Source organism: Cyanistes caeruleus, chromosome 16, assembly GCF_971803275.1.
Source record: "Cyanistes caeruleus chromosome 16, bCyaCae1.hap1.1, whole genome shotgun sequence".
In the NCBI taxonomy this organism is placed as follows: Eukaryota; Metazoa; Chordata; class Aves; order Passeriformes; family Paridae; genus Cyanistes; species Cyanistes caeruleus.
The window spans coordinates 1420646-1447436 of NC_141716.1; the positions used below are offsets into that span (position 1 = coordinate 1420646).

General features: G+C 50.0%; 1 protein-coding gene and 1 long non-coding RNA gene across 11 annotated transcripts; both read right to left on the reverse strand.

The window, feature by feature from the left end:
• SALL4 (spalt like transcription factor 4) lies at positions 1-14727 on the reverse strand. Of its 8 annotated transcripts, none has more exons than XM_086852386.1 (5): positions 14306-14727; positions 13899-14028; positions 4124-6658; positions 3233-3540; positions 1-2197 (listed from the first exon to the last, which is right to left on the reverse strand). In XM_086852386.1, exons 2-5 carry the CDS (start codon positions 13966-13968, stop codon positions 1787-1789), a joined length of 3324 nt encoding a protein of 1107 aa, XP_086708512.1. In that variant the 5' UTR covers positions 13969-14028; positions 14306-14727; the 3' UTR covers positions 1-1786. The 8 variants fall into 8 exon arrangements, with proteins under 8 accessions (XP_086708512.1, XP_086708511.1, XP_086708516.1 ...); XM_086852385.1 differs by having other exon boundaries at positions 14320-14538; XM_086852390.1 differs by lacking the exons at positions 13899-14028; positions 14306-14727 and adding exons at positions 11051-11413; positions 12079-12178.
• Positions 14728-16232: 1505 nt separating this feature from the next.
• On the reverse strand, positions 16233-25814 carry LOC111938398 (uncharacterized). 3 transcript variants are annotated; one of them, XR_015276894.1, is made up of 3 exons: positions 25699-25814; positions 17556-18152; positions 16233-17470 (listed from the first exon to the last, which is right to left on the reverse strand). It is a non-coding gene; the product is annotated as an uncharacterized LOC111938398 (long non-coding RNA). The 3 variants fall into 3 exon arrangements; XR_015276893.1 differs by lacking the exon at positions 25699-25814 and adding an exon at positions 18353-18438; XR_015276892.1 differs by lacking the exon at positions 25699-25814 and adding an exon at positions 18250-18354.
• Between the last annotated feature and the right edge of the window lie 977 nt (positions 25815-26791).

Here is a 26791-nt window from a genome sequence, read left to right on the forward strand (position 1 = left end):
TGTGAAAAAGCCATCCCAAAATTTATTCTCAAAAATGTCAACAGAAACGCATCAGTAGATACTCAAAACTACAGAGTTCGTAGAAGTCATACATTCACAATGTAGAAACGTGACAATTGGGATGCCTTTTGCGTGGTCTATGTAACAATATCCATTTTACAGTGTAAACAGGTACTGGTATGTTCTTACCCACAAGTCCAGCAGGAAAGGCACAACTCGGCATACAGAGATCATAAGCAAGAATCAGGTGCAACAACTTCACACAAACTTTTGGTAAATCTGCATTTTTGGGGCCTTCCACAGCAGAGACTGGACTTGAAGATTTCCTACAGTCAACAGCCAGGTTTTCTTTCCCTCCTTCAGTCCTTCCACACCAAATGCTCCCTTTGCAGCCTGGTTCAGATCCCATTACACATCCAGTTCCAGCAGGCGATCGAGGAATAGTGAAAGGTCAGTCCAGCAACTCCTCAGGTGCTTCCACTAATAATACATCAGGTTTTGGTTTCACATAGTGCATGGAAGCATCTGCTTGAATCTCAGTCATTACAGTGGTCATTATTAGAAAAAATAGACACTACAACTACAAAAGGAAAAAATGAGGTAGATAGCTTAGAATCCAGATGACTATCCCAGCAACCTTCATACAACACACATGGATCATTAATTAACATTTTGGTGGAATGCAAGCTCACAGACCACCAAAAAAAACCTTAATGACCAGAGTAGGAATGCCATCCAAAAACCCACAAAACGTTTAACCTAAGCATGAATACTTCATATTTAAATACAGGTTTACACAGACTGATCTCCTAAATTACCCAAATGAAAAAAAAAATAAAATAAAATAAAAAAATACCCAAAAAGTCTCTTGCTAAGGAAACCAGCTCCCATGGCAAATTGCAACAGTCACCTGAGATTCCTTGCAGAGCTTTTAGACCTGACTTCCCAAGGCAAGTCTTCCCTTTCGAGAGGAAACAAAACAACAAAAAACAAAAACAAAACAAAAGTATATACATACCCACCCATGCTTGTTTGGGGCTCTTGGTATTGAAATAAAACATCTGGGAAAAACTGCACATCTTTGGAAGCAGGAATTTTGGCACTACACTTGGACTGTCCTAGTAGTAGTATTAAATAAGCAGCAGTCAACAATACAAAGAATAATTACTTAGGAGCAGTGACTAAAGAAAAAAAACAGCAACTTTGCTTTTCATGGAACTTCTGAGGCAAAAAAAACAAAGGAATTTAAAAACAAAAAAAAAACTTTGTAGTTTTTATAGCCACTATTAAGAAAAAGTACATTCAGAAACCACACAGAGCCAAAAATCCAAACAGAAAAGTTCTAAGAGGGTGGCAGACATTCTAGGATATTTACCCGCATTAATAGTTTCCATTTCTCATCAGTAAATAGAAGCTTTTCCGTCAACAGTAGGTTGTTTCCACTCTATTCAAAACCCCCATTATCACTCTAAACAAAGAGGTAAATATTCTAAACCTTTGGAATTTCAAGTTGTAGAAACTTCTGTAAGGCTGTACACGTTAAAGTCACACGTAAGAACTACTTTGCAAGACCCGCATCTTTCCAAATAGAAGGAAATCCTATTCTTTATTAATTACTATTTGCAAAGCAATATCATGATTGTACTCTGGGCAACTCTTACAAAGACAACCATAAAATCATTTGCACGTCAATAGGAAAATAGGAGGCCGAAGTGGAATCTCTTAAAAATATATGTTTGTGTCTATATATATTTGTTCTTTCTGTAGGTCAACTCCTCTCGAGTCTTTAGCTAACGGCGATTTTGTTCTCCTCCAGGAAGTGAGGGAACTGGTGTTTTGGCACACTGTCTGCAGCACCAGCAGCCTTCTCCGTGTCAGAGGCAGCGCCAGCCTGGGCCGTGTCCACCTTGGAGGCCGGGGCAGAGTTCACGGGGGAGCCCCCGGCCATGGGCACGGGCAGGGCCCCGCTCTGGATCACCGAGATCTCGTTGGTTTTCACGGCCAGCCCGTTGCTGAGCACGGCCGCGTACTGGTTCCACACGGCGGGGTCGATGCTCACCGAGGGCGCCACCATGTCCTTGGGGAACATCTCCGACACCTTCTTGGGGTCGTTCCCCAGCAGGGCCATGGGGTTATCGATGGACAGCCGCCTGCCCCGCCTGGCTGAGTTGTTCCACATGTGGGTTCCTACGTGGACCTTCCGGACAAGGGGGGGAAAGCGAAGAGAAGCATTAATACCACAGCTCTTTCTGTACCCAAATTGCACTTTGCTCGCAGCCAAGTAGCCCAAAGGAGTCAGGCTTGCTCCATTTGCATTCAGGGAAATATTTAAGCTGGGTGGTTCTTGGCAGAGCTCCCTTCCTGGCACGTGAAGGACACAGTCATTCCACTACCTGACATCACCATGGCTCTCTGCTAGAGGGCTTGAACACACTTGGAATAAGTGGTGCTGGCAAAGACACCCTCTCTCCCCCCAGAACAGAAGCCACGTTAGCTGCTGCAAACAGACCATAATGAAAAAAAGACTGGGTAATGCAAGAAAGCACCAAGTAATTTGGCAGAGAGGTTCATTTGAGCTGAAATCTTCCACACCCCATTCTGCTGGTGCTTCCAGCAAGGCACTGCTCACACACTGCAGAGTATTTTCTCTCCCCATCAGCATTTATGCAGGAGGGCTGAAGAGCCTGAAGAGGTTCTCCCAGGAGGGAGGAGCCCCTGTACAAGCAAGGGAGCTGAGTCCCTCACAGGATTCATCTGGCAAAAGGACAGACTCACAGCACTTCTTCAGCATGTGCTTAGACACAATCCCCAAGCACTTTGTGCCATCTCAGGATTATCCTGGTTTATCCCTCCTCATCTCCCAACACTTCAAGCAGTGCAGTGTAATACATTTACTCAGCAGGCAGCGTTTTGTAGCAGTCTATGAAATGCTTATGTCTTGACACATCCAAATCCAAATTAAAAAAGAAAGCAATCTGCTTAGTGAGGGCTAAGCCTTCCCTTCCATCCCAAAAGGAAAGTCAAGGACAGCAGCAAAGACCTGTGGGTGATCTCAGTAACACTTACACAAAAAAACTGTGTGGAGAAACTCAGGAAGGAGAGGAGGGTCAAAAATAAGTATTTGAGGAACTGAAAGAAAATCAGTGCTGTCTCAAAGGCAGGTCAAATATTAGAAACAGTCTTTCCATCTCTAGTCTCACAGACAAAGGAGATGACAACGGACAGGACCCACCTTGAGGTTTCCCTTGGTGGTGAAGGCTCTCCCACAGATGGTGCAGGCAAAGGGCTTCTCCCCGGTGTGGGTGCGTTCGTGGATCTGCAGGGCGCTGGCAGAGGAGAAGTTCTTCCCACAGGTAGTGCAGATGTGCTGTTTGGCAGGACGGCAGAACTTGGGGCGCGGCACCAGGAGAGGGGCGACCCCAGGGGACAGAGCTGGAGGGCCAATGAAGTGGCCAGTGCTGAGGGGACGATCGCTGGGCAGCTCCATTTTTATCAGGGCTGGTGGGGCTCTGACAAAAGCAGCTGGAATACTGCTTCGACCTGGAAAGAAAGCAAAGGCGATGCTTATCCCAACGTCATTCTCCTCCCAAGCCTGGCCGAGACTTGAGGCCCTGCCTTTGAAGCTGCCTGTGCCTGAAGAGCACATCTGCAGAGCCCACCACACTTCCTAGGATACCCCAAAACAAATCACCTCATCCCTGGGTTTGCTGGTGAGCTTAGGAGATAGAAAATCTTTCAGGTCAAACTTTGATCAACCTTAACCTCAATGCTGAAGAGCCTGAAAACCCCACAAACTACTTCAGGGTTTCCACGTCACACTCTTCAGATAAGCAGTTTCCCCTTAACACACAAAAATGTATTTTCCAAGAGCTATAAGGAGATATCAAGTGAGCCCACGAAAGACAGCGAAGGCACAGTCTATATTAATTTTAAAGAGATGATAGCACTTAAGCATTTGAATTTTGGGCCTGGCTTAGTCAGGAAAACTTTCCAGGGCCTATGCCCTTATCCAAGCAGAGGAGCAGGAAGAGGGGAAAGCTGAGGAAGCTTTGTTTCCTGTTGGTCCTTCAAGGATCGATTTCCTACTGCCCCACCCCAAATCCCTGCGTTTTGCATTACTCACCATATTCTCCGTTTGCAAAGTGTAGCCCAGGCTCTTCCTTAATCACCTTCCGGCCGATATTGCCGTACGTTAAATCCAGAGCCCCGACAACTCCTTCCATTTCTGCAGGAGCATTCTCAGGAGCCTCTGATTTACTCCCCGTGCCTGGATCCTCTTGGTTGTTGAAGGCAGGCGACTTTGACCTCACGCTCTCAGCCTGGCTGTTGGCCGGGGACAGCGCGTGCAGCGACGCCGACTCGGAGGCCGCGGGGCTCCTGCCGTTCTGGTAGTCGGCATCTCCCGCCACCGAGGACGAGTCGTTGGTCATGCCATCGCTCTCCGCTGAGCCGTTGTCGCTGGACTTGAGACTGCTCTGCCGCTGCAAATTCAGGGAGGAGGCGACAATCTTCATCTGATTCTCCAGCGCCGTAACCCCAGAGAAGGCGGCGGCCGCGGCGGGCGACTCTGATTGTGCATCGTACGGAGTGGGAGGTTTGGAGGAGCTCCTGGGGCCATCCTGAGAGTCCACGTCATCTTCCATGTCGATGCTTTCCACGGTCTCCTCTGGGCGACCGACATCTCCGTTCTTGTCAGGCGCGGCAGGATCCACCTCGGCGCCGTCGCAGGGCGGCTCTGGCAGGGGGGTGTTGGGGATCTGCCCGCCCATGTGCATGCGGATGTGCTGCTGCAGCACCACCGCATTTGTAAACTTCTTCTGGCAAATGGGACACGAATGCTGCATCTTCAAGGGGGTATTGGCCCGGTGGACACCGTAGTGAGTTTTAAGGTTCCCTTTAGTGGAGAAGGCACGGCCGCAGATCTTGCACTTGAACGGCCTCTCCCCGGTGTGGGTGCGGTAATGCATTTTGAGCGAGCTCTGGCAGCTCAGCACTCTGTGACAGATCAGGCACTCGTTGGGGTCAGCAGTGGCTTTGTCGATATTTTCAACCAGCTGCTGGAGCTTTGATGTCTCTGAGCCTTGCTCGTTTGACCCACTTACGTGGAAGATGCTCACGCTGCAGGTAGCTTGCGGCGAGCTCAAGCTCTGCTCCGTTCCCGACTCGTGACCGACCGCCCCCGACGAGGAGGAGCCGCCCTCGCTTTCGGGAGAGGGCCTTGACTGCAGCTCACTTGAGAACGTACCAGGCAGAGACTCCTTGATGCCTGCCAGGCTGGAGATGGCCTGAGGTGCGCCGGGGGCCGCAGAGGTAGGCAGAGTTGTTAGGAGAGGTTTGCTGTCCACAATCAGGTTGGACTCATCCAGCGGCACAGACATCCCGTACGGGATCCCAGTGCTGGTAGGAACATTGTCCAGGTGCTCAGGAACTGGGTAAGGATTCATCTTTATGTGGGGGTACTTGTCTTTGTGACGCTGAAAATGCACTTTAAGGTTTCCTTTGGTCGTGAAGCGGTTCCCACAGATGTTACATTTGTAGGGTCTTTCCCCGGTGTGGGAGCGGAGGTGGATCTGCAGGGCACTGTCGTTGCCAAAGACCTTCCCACAGAACTTACACTTGTGTTTGAAGAACGGCTCCTCTGCGTTCGGTTTGCTTTCAGACACGCTGATGTTGGGGGGCTTCCCCTTCCCCTTCTTCGAGGAATCCATCACAGACGAGACGGCCGAGAGCGGGTTCTGGAAGATGACCGAGCCGGAGGACTGAGGTAGCAAAGGATTTGGGAACTGAGAGATGGAGCCGGGCAGGCCTCGGCTCCCCTCTGGCTTCAGGGGGAAGGAGGAGGAGAGCCCAGCAGCCAGCGAGCTGGCGGCTGCGATGCCAGTGTTAGAATGAGGTAGCTTTCCTTGCTTCAAGGATTCCAGTGATAGGCTCTGGCTTCCAGCTTTCTGTCCGATTAAAGCCACGGCGGCCGAGAGCTGCTGGGACATGTGGGCGCCCAGAGCTTTGAGCGGGTCAGTAGCAGCTGCAATGGAGGGGTGCAGGGCGTGGGGGGCCATCATGGCGATCTGGATGCGGATCTGCTCCGTCAGCTGGATCTGCTGGAGCTGCTGCTGCTGCAAGCACACCAGCTGCTCCAGGATCATGGGGATGGCGTTGAAGCCGGCCGCCGAGGAGGAGATGGCGTCGGACGTCCGCTGGTTCACGGCCACTTTGGTGCCGCGGATGGTCTGCAGGGTCACGTTAGTGTTTGGTACTTTGGGTTTTGGTAGATAGCTTAGGCCGGGAGCAGCAGGCGTGAGGGGGGGCTCTATTTTAAGGTACATTCCTCCTACCGGTTCAGCATCCATTTTCCCTTCTCTCTTGTCCACAGAGCCAGCGCAGCCCTTGGCAGGAGCGTCCTTGCGTGCCCTGCCATCCATGCGGTCGCTTGGGAAGGTCCCCAGAGAAGCCTCGGAGAAGCTCTCGGGGGGGACTGCTCCCTCACTGTCATTCATGATTAGAACAGGCGGATTTTTAGTGCAATTTTTCTTATGCTCAAGGAATTCAGAGAGAACAAAGAATTCTGCACAGCATTTCTCACAGATTTTGGTTTCCTCCGTGCGGCACCTTTTGGAACTCATTTCACCATCTCTATCACCTGGGACGTCTTGTGGACTCCCTTAAAAGAAAAGAAAGTCACATTATTAATTGCTAGATTTGGACCAAGTATTCACTATTAAGATCACTGACTCCACCTGAAGTGCAAAATTAAAGATACAAGACACTGGAATAAAGTTCACAGACCAATGTGAAGTTCTGTTCTTTGTTTTCATGCCAATTCCGTCATGACCTCAAAGAAATCTTCATCTCAGTCCAGTTTACAAAAAAAAGGAAAAAAATAAAATTATAAAAGGACTCTCACATGGCTCAGTGAAAAGAGATTTCTCCCAAATCCCTTTATACAGGTAAAAAATCCCCTTTATACAGCCCCTGCAACACAGCTTAAGAGGAACACGAGGACAGGGGAAGCATCACAGCCCTGAGCAAAACATGACACATGAGTTATTTGCTCATTGCACTTCAGGATCTAATTCTTTGTTAACCATCTCTCAGAAATTCATACAAGATCGTTAACACAGGAATTTTGAGCAATTCTTACTGTCAGTCTGCCATTACAACCCAAGAGGGCTGACAGGAGCAAAGCAAGGCCAGTATTAGTCCTAAATCCTCCCAAAGCAAACACACCCCAGGAGTAATCTCCACACGGACACAGTAGCGAAGAAATGATTAAATGCAGAACTTGAGACACAAGTATGAGCCTCCATTGATGGTGATGAGCATTAAAAACAACACAAAAAACGAGTTTTGCTTGCAAGGAGGCATTGCTGAACCTGGCAGGAGGCCTCGCACAGATACATCTGCAGCTCACCACATCTGGCAAGGGGCAGGGAAAGCCAAGCTGGGCTCCAAGTCCACTCCTGCCCCTCCAGCACCAGCACCCCATGGCTTAAACTGAGCAGAATTTGCAAGTGGACCAAAAAAAATAATAAAAAAATTCGGGGAAATACCTGAACTGCAAGAGGTTAAGAGAAATTATAACCAAAACAGGATGTTTTTGCTCAGCTTTGCCATCCTTCAAATAACAAACTCCCAGCCCACTCGAGGTGGGGCAGTGCTCGGGGCAGGAGAGCTGGGGAGGGAAAAGTTCCCAGTGAGGGGGAGGCAGGGAAGGCTCCAGCAGGATTCCAGCCCCCATCAGCTGAGAGATCCTGGAGCTCACAGTAACTGCTCCAGCTTGGAGAGGTGCCAAGGGCACGGTGACTTCACCTGCCCAGCCCTGGGGAGCACACAGAAGGGTGGCACTCATCTGTGCTGGCTCCAGGCCATGGCACAGCCACCCCCCCGAGCCAGGGGAAGCCAGGGCTCCACAGCTCAGGAGCTTCTTGTGGCTCTGCTTTGTGCAAGGTGTGGCCAAACCACCCCAGCTGTGTGCTGACCATGAGGGAACCATGTCCAGGTGACACCTCAAGCACGTTACACCTTGTAATGTACACCTTGGAAGGTGTAAAACCGCTCCAGGGAGGATATTGCCATTTCTTACCCCGACAGGGGCACTGTGTGCCTTCAACAAAGCTGATTTCAACCTTTTAAATGTTGTGAGGCATCAAGTGCATGGGAAAGTTTACTTTTAAAAATAAACATCTCAACGATTAGGAAAATTCTCTATATCAGAGGCCTGTTCTGCAGTGATCTCCACAGCAATAAATCCAAACCTAGCACAAGTCCTTGAACAGGGAGGAAAGGAGTTCTCAAGCACAGCTAAAATCAAAAATGTTTGGATACCTCCTATTCAAGCAGGGAGAATTAAACACTTCCCCTTCAGCCCAAATAACTCCCGTAAGTGAAAGAAACAAGAACAGCAGCACACATTTCCCATCCCAAATATCATTAAAGTGACGTCTCCAAGCTGATTTAATTCTAAAAACACACAGAAATCCAGCCTGCAGACAAGTACTACATGATTCAGAACTTGGTCAACAGAATCAACCAGGATCAAGAACAGATTATTTTAAACTCGTTTTGCAACAGTCTGAGCAGATCAACTTGGAAAGAAGGTACCTGGGTTAAAAACAGACAACTTCCAGAACCTCTCCACAGTGACTTGAGAGGTCTTGGACTACTTTCCTATATCACAGAATACACTGAAACATGAAAATATATTTTCCAAATCCTTAAGTGTTTGGAGCTTTCCCAGTCCCCTCTGGCAGGCAGAATGATACAGTTTCCACGTCACAAAACATTAAAAAATAACCCCAGCGTTTACTTTTTCCAGTGGCACAGAAATATCCGCACCAAACACTGTTGCCCACCCCCAAGGAGATATTCCAGGATAATGTCTAGACAAGTCCTCAACCTTTAACTGCTTCAAAGCATCCGATCATTTATCTCCTTTCCCTTGATAATACTTCTTATTTTTCTACTTCTGTGCTGATAAGATCACACTAAACTCAATGCCCCTTTCCCAATCTCCAGCACAGCCCACGCTCTTCATTTTCATAATTCTGAGGAATAATTCTCTGGTTCTGAGCAGCAGTTGCCATCTCAGAGAAAGAAACTCCAGAAAACTGCAAGTCCCTGTGGCTGGGCAGCAGCGGGCAGAGGTTGGCAGCCCTGCCCTGTCACATATTTTCATTTCCCTGACAGTGAAGCATTAGTTTAGGACTGTGAATAAATTCAATTCGGAGCTTGAAACGCATGACAAATAGCGAAGTCATGCATTATTCTCCCTTTTACGTTAAAAGAAAGGGGTTTAGATAAATTCACAAGTAGGACGCTGGGTTATTTTACAGTAGCTGGAATAACAAAGGAGCAATTGAGTGTTTCTGTAAAAAACCCAAGAGCTCCTGTGAAAATCACGGTGATTTGAAACTCGTCCCCTCCCCAGCCCAGTGCTGCAGTCAGAGCAGCGACCCCCGAATGAAAAAGGGCTGGGGGCAGCTTTGCCCACCCCTGTAGGGATTTACCAGCCCTGCCCTGCCCCAGCAGCTCCTTGTGCACTTCACTTAACCCTCTCCCAAGGCTTCCCAGGGACAGCACTTCTACTGCGGGTTTTATCTCCCCCACCCCCGAATTTCAGGAATGTTATCTCTCAGCATCTAGTTATCCAATAAGTTAGAAGAATGCAGTAAACCCAGCAGGGGGGTTAGATTGAATCACTGGCAAATGGATGGAAAAAATCCACTATTGTGTAGGACAAGGCAGTCATCGACAAGGAAGGCTGATAAAATCCACACCACTAGAATTAATTATTTTTTTTTTTAAGGAAAAAGGAGTGAAGTAAATCTGGTTTGATGCGATTTCAATAAGGCTGCTGCAGGCCTACCACTCATTTAAGCCATTACAGCCTTTATTTCTCAACTTTATTTCACTCGAATTGGGATAAAGCACAACTCAAGCTTTCCCACCCGCTTTTTGTATTCAGGAGTTTTAATACCTTTGCTGAGCTCACTTTCCTCACAGCCTACATTTGATCAACTACTTTTACTTTAAGGTTACCAAAAGGCTGAGCTTCCCCGGTTGAAAGGAACTCGTGGAGGATTGATTACCGAGCCTGCAGGGCACTCGGGTCTCTGTCGCTCTCAGGGTCGCACTGCCCGACGCTTTTCTCCTGCTCCCAGAGGACCTGCACAACTCCAGACTGCCCCAAATCGCCCTTCTCCCACTATCAAACCGCGTTCAACGCATTTGAACCGTGACAAAATCACTTTATGGAGCAAGCAAAGCGCAGGGCTGACAACTTACAGAGATATTGCACGTGATGCTTTCAACGCTGAATTCATCAGCGGCATTTCTGCACCCAAGAAGGCAGAACCGCGTTAGATCCACAACAGCACTTCACGTGCTTACCCTCTCAAGGCTTTGATTATTTTATTATCTACTTACTAATTCCCCCTTTGGCCTATCCACAGCTTCAAGCCGGACTCTCAGAGAGCTGAGAACAAACCGCGGCGCACAAGCGCTGGTTCGGGCAGGGCAGGGCAGGGCAGGGCAGGGCAGGGCTGGAGGCGGCGGCGCAAGCGGAGCCCGAGGCGCTGCAGCGGCTCCGGAGGGCTCGGAGCCCCGGGAGCGCCGCTCGCTGCCGGGGCCGGTCGGTGGAGGGCACTCACGGCCCGTGCTGCGGCCGCCGGGCCACCGCCACCCCGGGCGGGGCCACCGGCACCCACCTGAGCCGCCGGCATCCCCCGCACCACCTCCTGCATCATCATCATCCCCCCCCCCCGTATCCCTGCATCATCATCATCATCCCCGCATCCCTCCCCCCTGCATCATCATCATCCCCGCATCCCTGCATCCTTCCCCCCTGCATCATCATCATCATCATCCCCGCATCCCTCCCCCCTGCATCATCATCATCCCCGCATCCCTCCCCCCTGCATCATCCCCCCGCTCCTGCTGCCCCCAGACCCCGCTCGACACTCGCACGGTGTTTAAGAGCGAGCTAAACGGCACAAACCCCGCTGCCAAGGTCAATTGCATGAGAGTCCTAATTGTGAGCCTGACATCAACTTACCACCCACAGCAAGCAGGAGGAGGCAAAGGTTAGAGCAGCAGCTCTGTCAAAACGTCACATGCCGCCGAGCCCGGCGAAAAGGGCTCCATCGTGCTACCAATATTGTGTTTCGCTTATGTAAAAGGGAAAAAAACCCAGCGGGGATCACCCGCAGCAGCCTCTGCCCCGTCCTGCAGCACCCCGGGCACGGCGGGGATGCTCCGGCAGCAGCTCCGGGCAACCCAAATCAATCCGAACGTAAATCACCACCAAACTTGCGCTTTCCTTCTTCAACCTTCCCGTGTCCAACATCCCTCCCCGCTTCTACAGAGCTCAGCGCACCAAGCGGAGATATAATTGAAGTAAAGCTACGCTAATTTTACCCTGAGGGAAAAAAAAAAAAAAAAAGAAAAAAGTTGCAGTTTGATACTGTATTTTTAAGAATGAATCCGATTTTTAATGGCAGCAATCCAACACAATAGGCATTTTCAAGGCCTTTGTGGAAATGCTAATTTTCAGTATGTAGCATTATTCCCCTGTGACCACCTGCTGATTTTTTGACCTGTTAATGGATCCCCAGGTTCGCGGGACACTTTAACCCGCTGCATTGTTCACAGAGGTAGGTCCCAAATCCCTTGGCGAAAAAAAAGGAATACTTGCAAAAAAAGGAGATAAGGGTTTGATTTTATTATTACTATAATGTGTATATCCTCGCTAATGCCCCAGACAAATCCCTGCGAAATTTCGACTTTGTTATGCAGCTTCCTCACTTATTATTTTCGGGCACACCTGGAGCGGGGGATATCGAATATCGAGCCAGTTTGGGGTACTGGCGGGCGGTGCGAGGCGCAGCCCCGGGGTGGATTTCGGGGCTGAGATCCCGCAGGACCGGGCTCGGTGCGGGACCTGCCCCGACCCCCCAAAGCCGCAGCACCATCCCCCAGGCGGGGCCACAGCTTCCCCAGCTCCCCCGGAGGGATCCCATCCAGGGTTTGGTTGTTAAAACTGAGAACGGGAGGGGGAGAGAGGAGAGAAAAAAAAAAACAAACCAAAAAAGCCCGAAGAACAATAAGAAAAAAGCAGCTGGCCATTGCCCCGGAGAGCGCGGTGTGGAGCCATCCTCCCTCCCCGGTCCCGCACGCCTCCCCCGCCCCAGCACTGATTAACCCTTTTGTTTCAGCGCGGGGCCGGAGGTGCCTTTCCAGCAGCGGGCAGAGATTTACATGTGGAAACATCACCTCCATCCCCCAACCTAACCATATGCACAAAGGAAAACAGTCATGCATTAAACATGGGATTTATTGCCTTCTGGCCAGCATGCTGTTTCTTAAGTCACCATTAACCGGACCCAACAATTGCACATTTCGACTCAAAGAAGAGAAGGGGGAGGAGGGAAAAAAGAAAAAAAATTAAAGAGCCCGAACCTCCTGCGGGCTGGGAATAAGCAGCTCCCGCAACGTGCACGGCTTTTTATCAGTTCTGGGCACGGCAACAAAACCAGTCCCAAACGCCAGCAAAGAACCCAAAGAAAGTTCTCGGGGGGCACACGGAAACATTTGGGCACAACAACCACAACAACTTCGAACAAACAAACGCTCCCGAGCCGGGCCGGGCCGTGCCCGCCGCACTCCGGGAGCAGCACGGGCACCTCGGAGCGTCCCGAGCTGCGGGCAGCGAGAGCGGGGAGAGACGGCACGGGGCAGGGAGCACCGGCCCGGGGAGAGCCTGCTCCGGGAGCCCCGGCCCGGGGAGAGCCTGCTCCGGGAGCCCCGGCCCGGGGAGAGCCTGCTCCGGGAGCCCCGGCCCGGGGAGAGCCTGCTCCGGGAGCCCCGGCCCGGGGAGAGCCTGCTCCGGGAGCCCCGGCCCGGGGAGAGCCTGCTCCGGGAGCCCCGGCCCGGGGAGAGCCTGCTCCGGGAGCCCCGGCCCGGGGAGAGCCTGCTCCCGCAGCCCCGGACCCACAGCCCGGTTCGGGGAGAGGCTGCTCCCGCAGCCCCGGACCCACAGCCCGGTTCGGGGAGAGGCTGCTCCGGGAGCCCCGGCCCCACAGCCCGGTTCGGGGAGCCGCTGCTCCCGCAGCCCCGGCCCCGCTCCCGTGGTGGCCACCGGCGAGTGCCCCTCCGCCCTTCCGCTGCACGCCCACCCCACCGGGAGCTCCCGGCTGATTTTAGGCACGATTTCAGCTTTCCCCGCAGCACGGCTCGGGAATGCGAGCGCTCCCGAAACGGGGAGAGCGATTGGCGGTGTCCCCCACGCCGCCCCAATACAAAGCGCCCGCGCACACCCCACAATGAGCTCACCGGTGTTATTTTGGGAAGTCGGAAATCAAAGATGGCTGGAGGTCAAGCTACAAAAGGTCCAGGGCGATTGTGATCTCCAACAAAAATAGTCCGAGCGTGGAGGCTTTTCTCCCCCCCACCTCCCTTTTTCTTTTTCCCTTTTAAACCCCACAAAAATTCCCATCTAACTCCCGACAAAGTGCTAAGAGTGCTAAGTACAGCGAGGGAAGCCAGCCCGAGCCATTTCCTACCCCTCGGAAGTTGTGTGTAATTTCTCGCTGTGCTCCCCCAGCCCTGTACCCCCGTGCCCCCCGTTCCCTCGGCCTCGGGGAGCTTTTGGGGCTCCGCTCCCACGCGGGGGCCGGCGGAGGCTCCGCGCCGTGCGGGGCATTGCGGGGCCGCCAGCGCTGCGCTCCGCAGCCCCACCAAACCGAACCCCCCCAAAAACAACGCGGAGCCCGAGCCTCGCTCAGCCCCCCCAAAAAAAACCCCCGAGGGCCGGCTGCCGGCAGAGCCCGCGGGGGAAAGGAGCGGGGGGTGGGAAGCGCCCCTCGCTCCCGGAGCCGCGCATCGGCCAGCCCGGAGCCGCTCACCACTTGCAGCATCTGGGGGCTGCTCCTCGCAGTTGATGTGCTGGGGCTTCGCCTGCTTCCGTCGCGACATGGTGCACCAGCATCGGGAGCGTGCAATAGTAGCAATTATTTTCCTCTTCACAACAAATTCCTAGAGTTGGGAAATTTGGGCGGAATGCGCATGTCAGAGTAATTATGATTATCAATAATGCATTGCGATTTATCATGTGTCCCTGACGGCTGATTGGCCTGAGTCCAAGGGCTCGCAGATTATTCAAATCAGCCCCATTGATCCGCGCAGCGGGGCACGCTGGGCCGTGTAGTCCCCGGCGGGCGACAAAGGCGTGAGCCCCGCGGGGCCGGGCCAGCCCCGGGCCACCCCCGCTAAACAAACAGCCCGGCTCATCCAGCCTGCACACACAGCGTACCTTTGGTGCCTCACCTGTGCGCTTTAAAGAGTTTTTCCCCCCCGCTGTCCCCCAAAGGGAGCCCGAGCCCGGGACAAGGCGCGTTCTTTCCAAAGGGAAGCGCTCCGAGGGGCTCCCGCCGTGCGGTGCCCGGTGCAGGGGCTTTAAAAGCGGATGCAGACCGTAATTAGGCTGCTTTGCTTCAGCTGTTTGAAGACTCTTTAAAGTCTGCCTTTCGGGAAGCGGGCGAAGCTGAGCCCGTGGGGTTGCGGACAGCGAGTGCAAACGTGGGGCTCCCCTGGAAATCCCCTGGGAAAGCTGAAACAACAGCGCTTGGAGCGTTCCCCAAAACCGGGGTAACCGCGCTGACACCCGGGGGAATGGTTCTCATCTTCCCTCCCCTCTTGGGCTCTTGGCTCCCGTGGGAAGGAGAGCCACGAGTCAATGATCCCCACGAGCCGCAGCGGGGCGGCCCCGGCACTGGGTGGGACACTGGGGACAGTCCTGGGTGGGACACTGGGGACAATCCTGTGTGGGACATTGGGACAGTCCTGGGTGGGACACTGGGGACAGTCCTGGGTGGGACACTGGGGACAGTCCTGGGTGAGACATTGGGGACAGTCCTGTGTGGGACACTGGGGACAATCCTGGGTGGGACACTGGGGACAATCCTGGGTGGGACACTGGGGACAGTCCTGGGTGGGACATTGGGGACAGTCCTGGGTGGGACACTGGGGACAATCCTGGGTGGGACATTGGGGACAGTCCTGGGTGGGACATTGGGGACAGTCCTGGGTGGGACATTGGGACAGTCCTGGGTGGGACATTGGGGACAATCCTGGGTGGGACATTGGGGACAATCCGTGTGAGCTGTAAAACCCCCGAGGGACACAGCAGAGTCACCCCAACCCCTCCGACCCCCACGGCAGCCACACGGATCTCCCGTAAATAAAAATGTGAGATCCTTGGATGTACGGAGATGTGGACTGCAAAAATCTTCCTGGGACACGTGGTTGTTTTTTGATTTAATGTAGAACAGCGCACACGCCCCAGGTCCGTCTGTGAAAAATGGTTTGATGGAAAACACCGGAGAGATTGATTTGATGAAGAGATGATTTTGTTGATTTGGAGGAAGAGGAGGACACGGGGTGAGGGCTCAGGAGGATCAGGTTTAGCTGAAGACACACTCAGTGTGCACTTGCCATTGCATTCATCAGCAACCAATGGAGCAGGGTCTGTGCCTCAGTTTCCTTCCTGCGCACTCGGGGTTCCCCGGCTGCAGAGCTGCTGTGCCGACACACAGGGGGATGCACAGGGGTGTGGAAAACCCAAATGTGACTCGCCAGCAGCAGGGAGGAAGCGATGGCACCTCAGGCAGCCACACAATGCCACAGGACATTGCACAACACCACAGCTCCTTTCACCTGGTGCTTTACTGGCACTTGTACCCTGCAAAACCTGCGGGGGCCGTACAACATTTACTCCCTGTTAAATCTGGGCTTGTCCACGCTCATGCCAAGTACTGGTCAGGATTGTCTTTACTGTGGTGGTGCTTGAGGAGGGGGGACCTGGATGGGATAGGCATAAAATGTTTTAATGTTGTAGATCAAGGTAAGCAGTGCATCCCCATCTGATTTGGGCTGTATCCTCTCGGGGGCTGGTTCTGTTTTTATAAAGTCTCACAAGGGGGTTTTATTTAGCTAAGGATAACACAGATCCTGCAGAGCAGAAGGTGTCACCCTCCTCCTTGGACAGCTACTGAACATGGAGGTCAGGGGACAAATTTTGGTTTCCAGGTCACTTTCTTCTGCAGGCAAGAAATGGTTTTATACCCCCACTCTTGATGCACTTTAAGGGGTACATTTCATCCAGAGAAGCTCTGCATTTACTAATATAAAATGGGAGAGATTATCAGGTATTTGAAATCGCTGACCATTTTTATCTGCTGTTTACTCCACCCCCATGTTGCCCAAAGAGCTTCTCTATATTTGTTTGTTTAACCAACAGTTTGAAATGCTCTTTGTTCCCAAAGTGTGTCCTGAGGAAATAGACTGTTAAACAAGATTGATACCAATCGATCCACAGATAGATATTCACATTGATGAATCCTCTCCTTTTACACTTGATATGCTCAGTTTGACCAACAGATTTTCAGTTATTACACAGAAAGCTCCCAAGCCACACCAATGAATTTATTAAACCACGCTGGTTTATGTATCCAGCTGAGAGACTGACAGCCATGTACAGTAGATCCATACTTAAAATAGACAACTCCTGTGGAGCATTTGTACTGAATTTAAAGGAATATATTATATGAAATCAATAGAAGTTTTGGTATTGATTTCACAGGCCACGGATTTCACTCAGCACGGCTCCAAAACATGGATAAAATAGAAGGCACGGGAAGCATTAGTTTAAAATAAAAATTAAAAAGTTGCTGTATTTAAGGCAGGGAACACAGCAAAAGTAGGCGAAAGAGCACAAAGAAAGTGAAAAACACGGGGAGGAAGAGGAAGAATGTGACCAAGGGAAAGCTGTCCTGATTGTATTTTTCTGGGAAGGTGTTCCCAGCCTGTGGTGGTTATAAATAGGCTGCCCTGGCTGATTACATCATATGCAAAAGGCATTTTGCTTGGCTTTAGCACGATCATATGGATTAGCATGATTACAGCTCCTGGATTTGAAAAATAGCAGGCTTCCTTTTCAGGCTTGACATTTTATTTATTTTTTTAAGAAAAGTCCAGAGGAATAATCTTCTGCCACCAACAGAGCTGCAGCATGGTGGCTGATAGGCGAATTTCCAGGAGCAGCTGGCGCAGCTCGCGGTGATAACAGGAGATTTTTTAACGCCCTGCCTCAGCAGCACGTGGAACTCCTGCCACCAGGAGCTGTGGAACTCCTGCCACCAGGAGCTGTGGAACTCCTGCCACCAGGAGCTGTGGAACTCCTGCCACCAGGAGCTGTGGAACTCCTGCCACCAGGAGCTGTGGCCAGCAGCTGGCTCTGCCCAGCCCTGGGGCTTCCTGTCCTCCAGAATGTCGCTGCAAAATGGTCTCATCTGTGGAAAAATCCGATGGGGTGTTTGCTGAATGTGTCTTGTGTGTGTCTGTGCACACTTAGTGGCTCCCATGTAAAGGACATTGTCTCAAATCCTGCACTGGCTCCTCCAACAAGCTCAGTTTGTTGCTGGGAAGAACACACAAGTTTAAAGCTTAAGCCTTTTTTTATGTATTCAGAATCCAAATGTAACTAAAAACATTGTGTTACCTACATCTTGAGAGCCTGGAGAGCCACAAAAGCTCTTTGAGGCACAGCAGTTCAGTTGGCTGAGGTATTCCTGCCCTGCTCCTGCCTGCAGCTCCCTGCCAGACAAACCTCGCAGTGCAGGCTCCCAGGGCTCACCTCCACTGCCTGCAAGACTCTGGAAGTTCCCTGTTGGAACATGTTAAGGGAGCTGCAGGTTGCTGATATCAAGTTGACCATAGCTCTGCAGGCAATGTAAATCAGGGTGATTAACATTTGTTGTTGGGCCAGTTAATCAAGGTTGAGTGCAGAGACCCAGACATTCAAATTCAGAAGCAGTTCCTAAGGGTGTTAAATTGAATGTTGGCAAGGGCAGTGACTCCTCCAGACTACACTCTATCCCAATCCAAACCCAGGAGACTCCTCTTTAAACACCTGTTATTCCATTATAACGATGGTGCTAGAAGGATGTTTTCCCTCCTGTATAGCAAAATAAAGTTTATGTTTTCCCTCAGCCCATCCTCCATCTTCCTTTCTAGCAGCTGCTGAGCACCTTGGTCAGTTCTGATCACAGGGGAGAGGTTTTGAAGACACGAGTTCGTGTGAATGCTGTGACAGTCATCACCTGGAGAGAGAAGAAAGATCCGAATTGAAGAGGTCAATGGCAGCAAGAATTAGGGTTCAAACCTTACCCAGGAGGCAGCCAGCAAGGCAGAGGTCACCAGAGTGGGGCTGAGCAGGGAAAACACTGAGGAGTGGCAGAAGGATGGAGAACAATCCTTTAGGAACCTCAGCCACGGCTCAGGGAACAACTCCCTGCCTGACCTGGTGGTGCTTTAGGTCCAGCTGCAGATAATGCAGCCACAACAGTGGCTCCATGTGGGAGCTGTTAGTGCAAACACCACTGAGCTATCACCTGAGCCATGTTCCTGGGTTTTTATATCTGTTTTCAGGCCAATATAATCATGGGGTACTCTGTTCATTACTAAGCTTTGGGCCAAAGTTGGAAACTTTCTTTCTGAGCTCAGCTCTCCCACACGAGGGAAATAACACAGGGATTTTAACTCTGAAAGACCCACCAAGGAGCTCCCAGCCAGGAGGAATGAGAGGCATGTGGGTTAGGAGGTAAACAAACAAATCTCTGGGTGTTTGTTAAAATGCCCAAGTGTTTCACCTGCGCAGGAATAAACTTCATCAGCTCTGATTTCTCTCTGTGTGAAACGTGTCCTTGTGCAATATCTTGTGTTAATGTCAGATGCAATCGGAGAGTAAGAGGTCCAGCTTTCCCCAGGAGCACTGGTATTTTTTGGAATGGGTGTGAAGTGAATAATGTCCCCCCTCCCCTCCAATATTTGTTCAATTTCAAACACTTACTTGCTTCTGAACAAACCTAAGATCAGAGGTAGGTGTAACTTGGCTTTGTCTGCTGTCTTCTTTGAATTTCATGGCCCAGTGATACATCAGGGAGAGTAACAGGAATCCTGTGAGATCCTTTCCTCCCAGACAAGGTACACAAACCCTTTCTTTTAGCACTCTGCTGTAATGGAGCCTTGGGAGATGTCTCGTTATTATCCCAATTTCAGAGGGGATGTGAGGGCACAGCAAGGCTGCCACAGCCTGTGCTGAATCCCCTGCACTGTTTGGAATTGGATGCTGAGGCACTTTTTAATATTTTCAGGGAGTACCAAGCAATATCTGAATGTGGCAGTGAAATACTGAATCTGGTGGCAGTGAAAATGTGAATTAATGGGTAGCAAACGAGCACCCTCCCCTGTGTCCTTGTCTTGGATAACTGCAGGCAGTGCTGCTCCATAATCCATTTGTTGTTCCACTCTGTGTTATCCCAAAAAGCAGCTCCTGAAAGGCACAGGAACACCTGCCTGTCCTGGCAAGGGACTGGGTTTGGTTCCAGGTACTTGCAGAGAAAATCTTTGTGTGGAGATGGCTTGAAACAGCAACTCGAGAGAGAATTATCAATTTCCTCGCTTGTGTCAGAGGAGCACCAAGATCGAAACTGAATTATTTTCAGATGTCAAAATACCACTTAGCAGGGGGCTTTTACTTAGTAAAATTAGCTTTCATTTTCTGCTTTTATGACTATGATTAATAACATTTTTTTTAATGTGGTAGACCTAATTCCATTTCTTCTGCTACAGCAGTTTTTCCAATTAGTTTTATCAGTTATATCCCACTTCTAAATTTGGCTATTTTCCATATGGGTGAATTTGGTTCATGCCACACTTTGTGAAGGACTGGCAACCAGCTATAAGTGGAGATTCAGAGCAGGTTTGGGAGGTGCCATCTGGTCTTTGACAACTCAGCTTTTAGTTAAAAAAAGAAATTATCACCAAGAAGAAATCCCTAAATCCCGTCTTCAGCTGTTATGGTTGGAAGTCAATAGGAAAAAACCCAAACCAAAACATTAACACTTAAAACCATGAATAGAAATCAACACAAAATTATCCAAATAAAAGCTGATAGAAAAAAGGATACAAATGTAGCTTGGGATGATGACTTGTATATCTAAAATGATCAAGTTTAGTGCTCTATTCTTTATGCCAGGAGGAAGGGGACATGCAGGGGATAGAACAGAATGATCCCTCTTCAGCATCTGCATCATTTACTCTGAGTGTTGTCCTCCTCACAATTTGTAGATCTGGAAGCAAGAGTAAAGTGTGGCAGAAGCTCATCCCTTCCTTCTCCCCATTCCAACTTGCCTACAGCTCATTTCCTGTCCAAGACTCAAAGCTGGAGGTATGTTCTGCCTGCCTAATTGTCCCAGAAAACTGAGATTTCAGGGCATTATCTCCAGCCTTGATGACATTTCCAATACCATTCTTCTAAATGAACTGAGGGATTTTTGTCTCAATTTTCAGAGATGCTGAAGTTCCACAGCAGAATGAGCCCACTGAAGTTAGGATTTCACTTTTAATATTATTTGATATCTCTACTTAGATCAGACACAACTGGGTGTATCAGCTCAGCTGAGTGCCTTAGGAAGCTCTTGGGGTGACAGGTGAGGGTGGATTTGTGCCACCTTCTGTGACACCTTGGCTGTTCCAGCTGTGCCACCCTCCATTCCAGCTGTGCCAGCCTGGCTGCTCCAGCTGTGCCACCCTCCATTCCAGCTGTGACACCTTGGCTGTTCCAGCTGTGCCACCCTCCATTCCAGCTGTGCCAGCCTGGCTGCTCCAGCTGTGCCACCCTCCATTCCAGCTGTGCCACCCTCCATTCCAGCTGTGCCAAGGCCACAGGGGCAGCAGGGAAGGTGCCAGGCAGCTGCAAGGCTCCAAAGAGTTTCAAGGTGATGCCCTTGTGGATGTGGCTCTCCCTGTGTTGGGGTGGCTGGGATGAAGAATTCCAGAGGAGGAAAACAAGCAGCCAAAGCTAAATCAGTTGTGTTTGGCTCAGAATAAAAGTACTTTTTAGGGCCCTTCGTAATTATAATCTTGGCAGGGATTTGGCTGCGAGGAGAGCTGGTGCAGGGTTTGGATTCAAGGAGGATGAGCCCATTTCCATTGCAAACCTCCCACTTTTCAGCTAGTCCTGGCTTGTAACTTGGTTATCCCTGGATCAACAGCTTACATTTTAATGTAGTTATGTTAGCTAAGGTCCAGTCTACTCCACAGACTTTAACTAGATTAAGAGGCAGATCAGCTATAATTGGAGTCCCTGATTGAATTAGATTGGGATTACAAATATAATTGGATACTACCCTATTTGAGACACTTCAAAGGAAATATATCTTTAGAGCATGAAAGCTGAAAAATCAACAAACCTTTGGAAATCCTCGAGCCTGTTTCCTGTGTGGGTGCAGCCAGGCCCGTGGAGCTCCAGAAAGATATTTTCTAACAGAGAGTTCACTCGTAAAAACCCCTAAATCAGACCCCTGAATCCGATTCCTGATTTACATTCAACTCGAAGGCGATGTAACCTTGCCACTTTTTAATCTTGGCTGGTGGCACAGCCAGATGAGGCTAAAACTGTGCCTGAAAGAAGCTTTAACACTTAGGAAGTTTTAAAGTTTTAGGAGTCCTAAACCTGGACTAACAGGCCTCAGATTTTATTGTGGGGTGTAAGGGAGGAGGCAGAGTTTAAGCCAAGAGCTTCTTGTGGCTTTTGCAGACATTTCCATTTGAAAGGAACACTTGGGTGAACAATGCTCCCAGCACTGCCTCACTGCCTGACACCTTGCAGCACCTAAAGGACAAAAGCCTGAAAAATTTGTTTCTTTTTGGTTTTTTTTTTTTTTGTATGATATCTTTTCCTGTTTGTGGCCTTCACTCCCGTCAGCCTCCAGCCAGTGGTTAAGTAGGTCACACCAAGAACAGGCTCATCACAATAACAGCAGGCTCGTAGCCCGAGCGGGGAAAACACCTCCTGAATACAGTTCAGGGGAGAAGAACGAGAATGTGCCTGCCTGGGAACTGGCCAGCCCTGAGAGCCAGGGGAATTTCAGTTCCACCCTCCAGGTACCCAGTCAGTTCAACCTGAACCTCTGTGAACATCCCAGCGCTACCGAGAGGATGCTCCAGCCTGGTCCAGGCACCAAATGACTTCAGCCCACATCTTCCCCTCCTTCAGTCTCCTTATCCAGGCTTCCCCAAAGCCTCCAAACTCTCAATTTTATATGGAAATAAGTTATTATGTGAGGTATTTTCAGGGGGAACACCCAGCCTGGGGTGCTGTTTGTTCTTTTTTGGATGTTCCCTTTCTTCACCCTCTCCTTTGGACTGCACAGAAATTTGCCACTCTCAAAAGGAGCTTTGCTGTGGTTGTGCACAGCTCAGCCCTGAAGTCTCAAAGTGCCTTCCACACATGAAATATGGTTTAGAAAATAAAAAACAGCCTCAGCAAACCACAATCTGCTGACCTGTTCCTCACAACACTCAGTCCTGGCTCTTTTCCCCAAAACTCGAGAGCAGCAAAGCACCTTCACAAGAATAACAGTTAATAAATTGTAACCCACACACTCGTGTTTCCCCACACCCTTTTGCTGATTAATTGTTCACAACATCCCTCTTTAAAAGTGTGCCAGGACAAACTGGCTCCTGATTTATTTTTTTGCCATCCCACACTTAGGTATTTTTAGGCAAAAGGACAAATGCATTTAAGTAATTCTGCGGCCCAAAGTGAGACCTGTAAATGTGAATAAAAAGGAGATATGGGACTCTTGGCTCCTTTGTGTAACAGATCATGGGTATCTGAGAGAGGTTTTATTTATGTATCATTTGTATACACAAGATTTATGTTTGCAATTAAGTTCCAGTGTAAATTAGCCTGGCTTGGGTGTCTGTTTAATTGCAGGTGCAAATCAAGCTGGTAAAACATCTCTTTTCTGCCCCTTAAGATCTGGAAGCAGCTCACATCTGAGCTCCCAAAATCCGAGTGGGGATTTTACAGATGGCAAAAAGCCTCACAAAGAGATCTGAGCTCTTACCTGGAAATGGTCCCTTATACATTTTAATTAAAGATTTTTCCACAAGAAGCCGCTCTTGTTAGGTTCGGGTGCACAAATTCACTCAATTTTGCACATCAAGAGAGTAAATCGTCTCCAAATATTGATATATGTTGAAACTATTGATCCAGCCGAGCAGGTATCTTCCCTGTAGCTGAGATCTTCCAATTTCTAAGGCCGGTGTTATGTGACATCTTTAGCATGAGCAATCTTTATCTTGGTGCTGGTTAATTGAGAGGGCTCAGATTACCCTGAGGAGCCAGCCACTTCGGGGTGGGGGTTGCTGTCATTTGGGACGTCAGGAATTTTGGCTCCGAGAACAATTCTTTTCAAACTTTTCATCTCCAGGATCAACTTGAAAATTTTCAGGGAGGGAAGGGAGAGTAGCTGGGGTGGGAAGCACCAAGGAGATTGGCAGTCACCTTGCGTGTGCTAAAGGGTGACCAAAGAGAGGAAAAAAATTGCAATTTCCTTTATTTACTAAGCTTGCTCCATTCCCAGTTGTGTACGACTTGGAAACAATGTATTGATTTCTCAGGAGTTTCTTTTTACAATTACAAAAGAAAACGAAATTACTGATTGGGAAGGAAAACTTCTTTGTTCTGTTTTGTAAAAGAACCAGGGAGTTTTGTGTGTTCGGAAGAAATAGAAATGCATTAAAAGATGAAAAAGGGAAGGAAGAAGATGATGCCACAGAAATCAATAGAGAGAATTAGGTGAAATAGAACATCTTGTATGTTCTTCAGAAAATCATTTTCCATACACTAAATACATTTGCAGACTTGTTTCCTACAAACCTTTTCGAGTTGTTATTGGAGTCTGAAGCCACAAGTTTTAAAATGGCTGAGAAATATATATATATTTTGGGGGGGGAAGCACTTGGGCTTTCAGAGACCAGATGAGGTAATCTCAAAAAATGCACAAATATTTATCCTCCCTACAGTGGCATAAAGTTATTTATGGGGGCTGGAAGAGCCCAGCAAGGTGCAGGGTGCTGCCTGCAGGTGAGGCAAAGAAAACTCGAGGTGGAACCTCCTCATCACTCCCTACCAAACAGCCACGGCTGGTTCTGGCTGTGAAGAGTCCTTGTCTGAATTCAGAGTGAGAAATGGGGAAATCAAGGCTGAGGAGCCTGAATTTGGAGTGAAATCAAGGCTGAGGAGCCTGAATTTGGGGTAAAATCAAGGCTGAGGAGCCTGAATTGTGGGTGAAATCAAAGCTTGAGGAGCCTGAATTTGGGGTGAAATCAAAGCTTGAGAAACCTGAATTGTGGGTGAAATCAAAGCTTGAGGAGCCTGAATTTGGGGTGAAATCAAGGCTTGAGGAGCCTGAATTTGGGGTGAAATCAAGGCTTGAGGAGCCTGAATGTGGGGTGCTAATGCCTCTGGCAGAAATGGAATCCCCAGTGCCAATAAGCAGGGCCCCATCCCCTCAGCCTGCCCCTGGTTTTTATCCTGGCCCTCGCTGCACTCAGGTCAAACCAGAGCATGGCAGAGCCCAGGAGGCCCAGCCTGCAGCCCTGATGTGAAGTTACAGGCTGGGATGAGCCAAATTCCTGCTGGCAGCCTGCATGGGCAGAGGAAGGAAACCTGGACAGGGTTTTGGGCCCAAAGAGCCAAAACGTGCCAGTTTAGCTCGGTGACATCCGAGTGTCAGCGTGAGCAGCACCAGCCTCTGCTCCCACCTCGCTTTTGTTCTTTTTGTGCTGCACTGGCTGAAAAATAACCCAGTAAAGAAAAAAAATAAAAAAAGCTGCAGGCTCAGCTGGGTCATTTCCTCATCCCACAGCCACAAAAAGCACACGTGGGTCCCTCCAGGGAGGGGGGCAGCCCTCACATGGGGCCCGAGCCCACCAGCCCCAAACCTGCCCACCCAGGATCTGCTCTGGTTTGTGCAGGAGCATTTCTGCTTTTGAAAAGACTCTGCGGGTCTTTTTGCCACCAGGGTAACTTCACCTCTAGGAAAGGGGAAATTAGTCTGCAATTATGTAATTATCAGCCGACCTGAAGCTCAATTAATGCATTTTGTAACTCTTCCGGAGAAGGGGGGAGGCCTGTTGGGTGTAAATATGAACCACGGGGATTTCTCCCTCCAGCTTTGTCTGGCTCTGTTTTTAACAGCAGTAACAGAGTGGTGCTTAAAGCAAACTGAATTCAGAGCAGGCAGGCTTTGCCTCTGCAGCTCTGAGCTGGGCATGGCCAGGCTGGGCTTATTTCAAACCCTGCCTGTATGAATGGAGCTGGGGCAGCACCAGGAATTCTGCTGGAATGGCCCAGAGCAGCCCTGCAAGGAGTACTCCAAGTTCCTGGGATGCATTTCCTGATTTACCTCCTGGATTTACCTCCCCATGGATTGTACAGCAGAGCATAACTCTCTGAAAATCCCCTAAAATCCTCTGCTCTCCACTTTGCACTGGGGGTGCTCCCCAAGGTTAAGCATCCTCTCCAATACTGAGGTGCAGAGTTAAGCAGGGGCAGTGGCACCAAAATAAGGTTTGGTGTAGATAAAGAATTTAGTAAGGCCTTGAAATGTCATGTAACAAGGCAAGGCTTGATCCTGTCACTGCACAAACACCAGATTTCTTGTCCCAAGGGGTGCTGCAGCCTCCCCTGCAGTGGATTTGCTCCCTGAAGCTGCTTCACCAGCTGCCAGCCTGGCCAGGGAGTGCCACTGCAGCGCAGGAGGGAAAGGACAGAGGAATCCCTCAATTCACCTTTGCAATCTTACTCAGTCCTGGGGAGTGGGGTGTCCAGCTCTCCTGTTGTGCCACAGCCAGAGAGCAGCATCTTCTCCCACATCCATCCTCCAAAGCTCACCTCGTTCCCCAGCACAGCCCAGAGCTCAGGTGGGATGGGTGCAGGGGCTCAGGTGGGATGGGTGAAGGGGTTCAGGGCTCAGGTGGGATGGATGAAGGGGTTCAGGGCTCAGGTGGGATGGATGAAGGGGCTCAGGTGGGATGGGTGCAGGGGCTCAGGGCTCAGGTGGGATGGGTGCAGGGGCTCAGGTGGGATGGGTGCAGGGGCTCAGGGCTCAGGTGGGATGGGTGCAGGGTTTCAGGGCTCAGGTGGGATGGGTGCAGGGGCTCAGGGGGGATGGATGAAGGGGTTCAGGTGGGATGGATGAAGGGGTTCAGGGCTCAGGTGGGATGGGTGCAGGGGTTCAGGGCTCAGGTGGGATGGATGAAGGCGTTCAGGGCTCAGGTGGGATGGGTGCAGGGCTGATGGGGAACACCTGAGCTCTGGCCCCACAGTCCTGGTGAGCCATCAGCTCCCTTCTTCTCTCTGCTTTCAGCATTTACTGCAGGAAAAACTGATTTTATTCCATAGAAGCACGGAATCTCCCTAGTTGTAAAGGTCCCACAAGGATCACTGAACTCCTGGCCCTGCACAGACACCCCAGAGCCCCACCTGAGAGTTGTCCAGGTGATCCTTGAACTCTGGCAATCCAATCTCACATGCAAACCAAACCTTACACGTACTTTTGTTATCTTTGAAATATGATGGAAGTTCCATCTGTGGGTGCTCAAAAACCAAGGAAAAAGGGTTTTAATTCACGGCATGAGGGGAAATCTTTGCAAACTTCCATAATTTTGGGGATCTACAATTACAGAGCCAGCTGATGGTCATTCTGAAAATGAATGACTATTCAGAGCCCTCTCTGCTCATATTGAGCACTTTCTTGATACAAACTGTTTGGTTTCAGGTTTCCAGCTCCCACAGTATTTGAGGTTTCATTTAGAACTGAAGTTCCTAGAGAAACAAACGCTTGTAAGAGAAGCCTTTCTTCTGCACATCTCTAAAGTAATC

Excerpts from the sequence above, each read along its gene's own strand:
- SALL4 (XM_086852386.1), bottom strand. The coding sequence starts at position 13,968 with ATGTCGCGACGGAAGCAGGCGAAGCCCCAGCACATCAACTGCGAGGAG. Across the intron at positions 6,659-13,898 it reads GCCCCCAGATGCTGCAAGTG|GGAGTCCACAAGACGTCCCA; the intron begins GTGAGCGGCTCC and ends TTTTCTTTTAAG. Across the intron at positions 2,198-3,232 it reads CCACCAAGGGAAACCTCAAG|GTCCACGTAGGAACCCACAT; the intron begins GTGGGTCCTGTC and ends CTTGTCCGGAAG.